This window comes from Photinus pyralis, unplaced genomic scaffold (genome assembly GCF_008802855.1).
Source record: "Photinus pyralis isolate 1611_PpyrPB1 unplaced genomic scaffold, Ppyr1.3 Ppyr1.4_unclustered_Scaffold6033, whole genome shotgun sequence".
Lineage (NCBI taxonomy): Eukaryota > Metazoa > Arthropoda > Insecta > Coleoptera > Lampyridae > Photinus > Photinus pyralis.
The window spans coordinates 1-2,613 of record NW_022171880.1 but is presented as its reverse complement, the minus strand read 5'-3'; the positions used below and the strand labels follow the sequence as shown (position 1 = coordinate 2,613).

Below are 2,613 nucleotides of genomic sequence, written 5' to 3'. Positions count from 1 at the left end.
AATGACTGCAACTGCAATAGAGTAACACAATTACTCATCTACTGAATGCAACTGAATTGAATTAATGAATTTATTTATCAAGTCGAATTCCCTAAAATGAGCGAAACACTCGACAAGATCAGAACTCGAGTACTCGTTTCTAATAATCGAGTGATGTCGGTTATTTTAATAATCGAGTTCTCGAGTAGTTTTTCACTCGAGTTATCCCATCACTAGATAGGATATTGTCAGTCCCCTTTCTTTCATAGTCTAAGACGAAATTCTTGTACATAACCTACTTCACATTTAGATGCAAAGCAATTATTGGTAAAAGTGTATTCAGAAAATAATGTTACTTTTCTCATTAACGCTGGGGGTGTTCCCAATAGTATTGCGATAAATGGTATTATTGGATTTGCATCTTAAATGTTTGGGAAAAACCGGATTTTTAAGTACGAAAGTCGTTCAAAACAATCCTTACGGCTTGTTTAAATGAATAGAACAATAAGCACCAATCACCCACCAGTCAGCAGTTCTCAACAGAATATAAATATTACACCAGTTACGATACGAAATCATGCTTGTATTTTAGCAGTTCACATTAAAAATTACAACATTTGTTACAAATAAACATGAAAATATGTACATTATTTACTTAATTGCTACCTATTATAATAATCGACATGAATTAAGTTCATATGAATTCACGCGTCGTTGTCATTGTCACTTTCACTTAAATAATCGCTTTCTTCATCACTTCCTGTATTTACAGTAAAAACCAAAGCCCTTACATCGTCTATGATTTTTTCACGATTGAAGGTATCCTTGATTATTTCTTCTGTATGGGTTACGCAGCGATTCCACACGTCTGGAGTTACTTTAGCTAACGCGTCGTTCCAGGTTTTAAGAACATCTTCTGGTCTTCCCGGCGTACCAACAATATGGTCATCGTAAAACTTTTTCGAAATTCCCCATACCAGTTCAATGGGATTGAAATGGCAATGGTAAGGCGGCAAACGCAGAACCTCGTGGCCATATTGTAATGTCATTTCATCGACAACATATTTAGTTATGGTTGCTTGACTGTGATTTTTTACAATTTCTAACAATTCGGCCTTAAACATCGCAGTACCAAATGGTCTATTCTTCATTTTCAACCAATTCGAAATTTCCTCTTTGGTTGAAGAAGCTCTTGGAATCTTTTCACTTTTCCGCGTGTGATAAGATGCATTGTCTAAAACAATAATTGAGGGCTGAGCAAGTTTCTTTAGGAAAGATTCTTCAAACCATTTTTCAAATAGTTCGGCGTTCATATTGTCGTGGTAATCGAACGATTTGTTGGTACTCGAAAATATTAAGCTGCTGCCTTCTATAAACCCATTTCTGCCACCAGCATGAATAATTATGTATCGTTTACCATCTGAAGCCTTATGAGTTGTTGCAAACTTTTAGCGCGGTCATCTTGCCAAGTACGCTTTGTTGCGCCTCTGCTAAACACCCAGGTTTCTTCTAAAAAAACGAAATCATGCGGAACTTCGGATTCGAGATTTCTGATGTATTTTCGCAAAAACACATTCCGCATGGAAACCACATGACTTTGTTCACACGAACCCCGTCTGCTATTGGTCATCTTAAATTTAAAGCCCATTTCTTTCAGTGCATAGAACAAGCTTGTTCTGCCCAAATCACACAAGTCTTTCAATTTTATCACCGCCAACAAAGTATCTAGAGTTACGTGCTCTTTATTTGCGTACATATCATAAATCAGATATCGGATCTTTTTATTTTCTAGTAGGTCCGTCCTACGTGGTTTAGAACGGCGATATGGATTTCTTTTTAAATCACTTCCAATCTCTCGCATAGCACATGTCCTCACAACTGTTTGTTTCGATACCTGCACCGCATCCGCTGTTCTTTGTTGAACTGCCATTACTGAAGTAAGTACTCCACCATGATTTTTTTCTTTTACAAAATAATCATACACGTTCAACTAAATTTTACGTTTGGCCTCAGTGGCGTCCATTTTGACCAGGTTGTACAGGAAACTAACTGAGTATAACAATTCAGTTGCAATATATATAGAACCCCTTCCTAAAGACATTAACAAATATTTTCTTATTTTCTTTTACTTATAAAACATTAATATTGATTACAATAATTAGGAAGTCATTATGGTACAAGTACAAATCTAAATATAATTAACTTCTGAGGTAAACAAGCGATTATTGTATTGAAAGTGATAACGATAATACCCCTAGCACATTATGTACATATTTGCATATCATTACATTATATTATGTATTACGTACAATTTGAATATCGTATAAGTTTTTAGCGCATTTTACGAACGTAAAATTACCGTTATTTTACCATTTAAAGACAAGCGTTATACCTTCGTATCGAAATTGGTGTAATATTTATAATTTGTTGAGAACTGCTGACTGCTAGGTGATTGGTGTTTATTGTTCTATTCATTTAAACAAGCCGTAAGGATTGTTTTATACGACTTTCGCCCTTAAAAATCCGGTTTTTCCAATACATTTAAGATGCAAATCCAATAATACCATTTATCGCAATACTATTGGGAACGCCCCCAGCGCTAATGAGAAAAGTAACATTATTTTCTGAATACAG

General features: G+C 35.1%; 1 protein-coding gene across 1 annotated transcript; it reads right to left on the bottom strand.

The window, feature by feature from the left end:
* Window positions 1–683: 683 nt before the first annotated feature.
* LOC116182578 lies at window positions 684–1,292 on the bottom strand. Its single transcript, XM_031503112.1, has one exon. It carries the CDS (start codon window positions 1,290–1,292, stop codon window positions 684–686), a length of 609 nt encoding a protein of 202 aa, XP_031358972.1.
* Window positions 1,293–2,613: the final 1,321 nt, after the last annotated feature.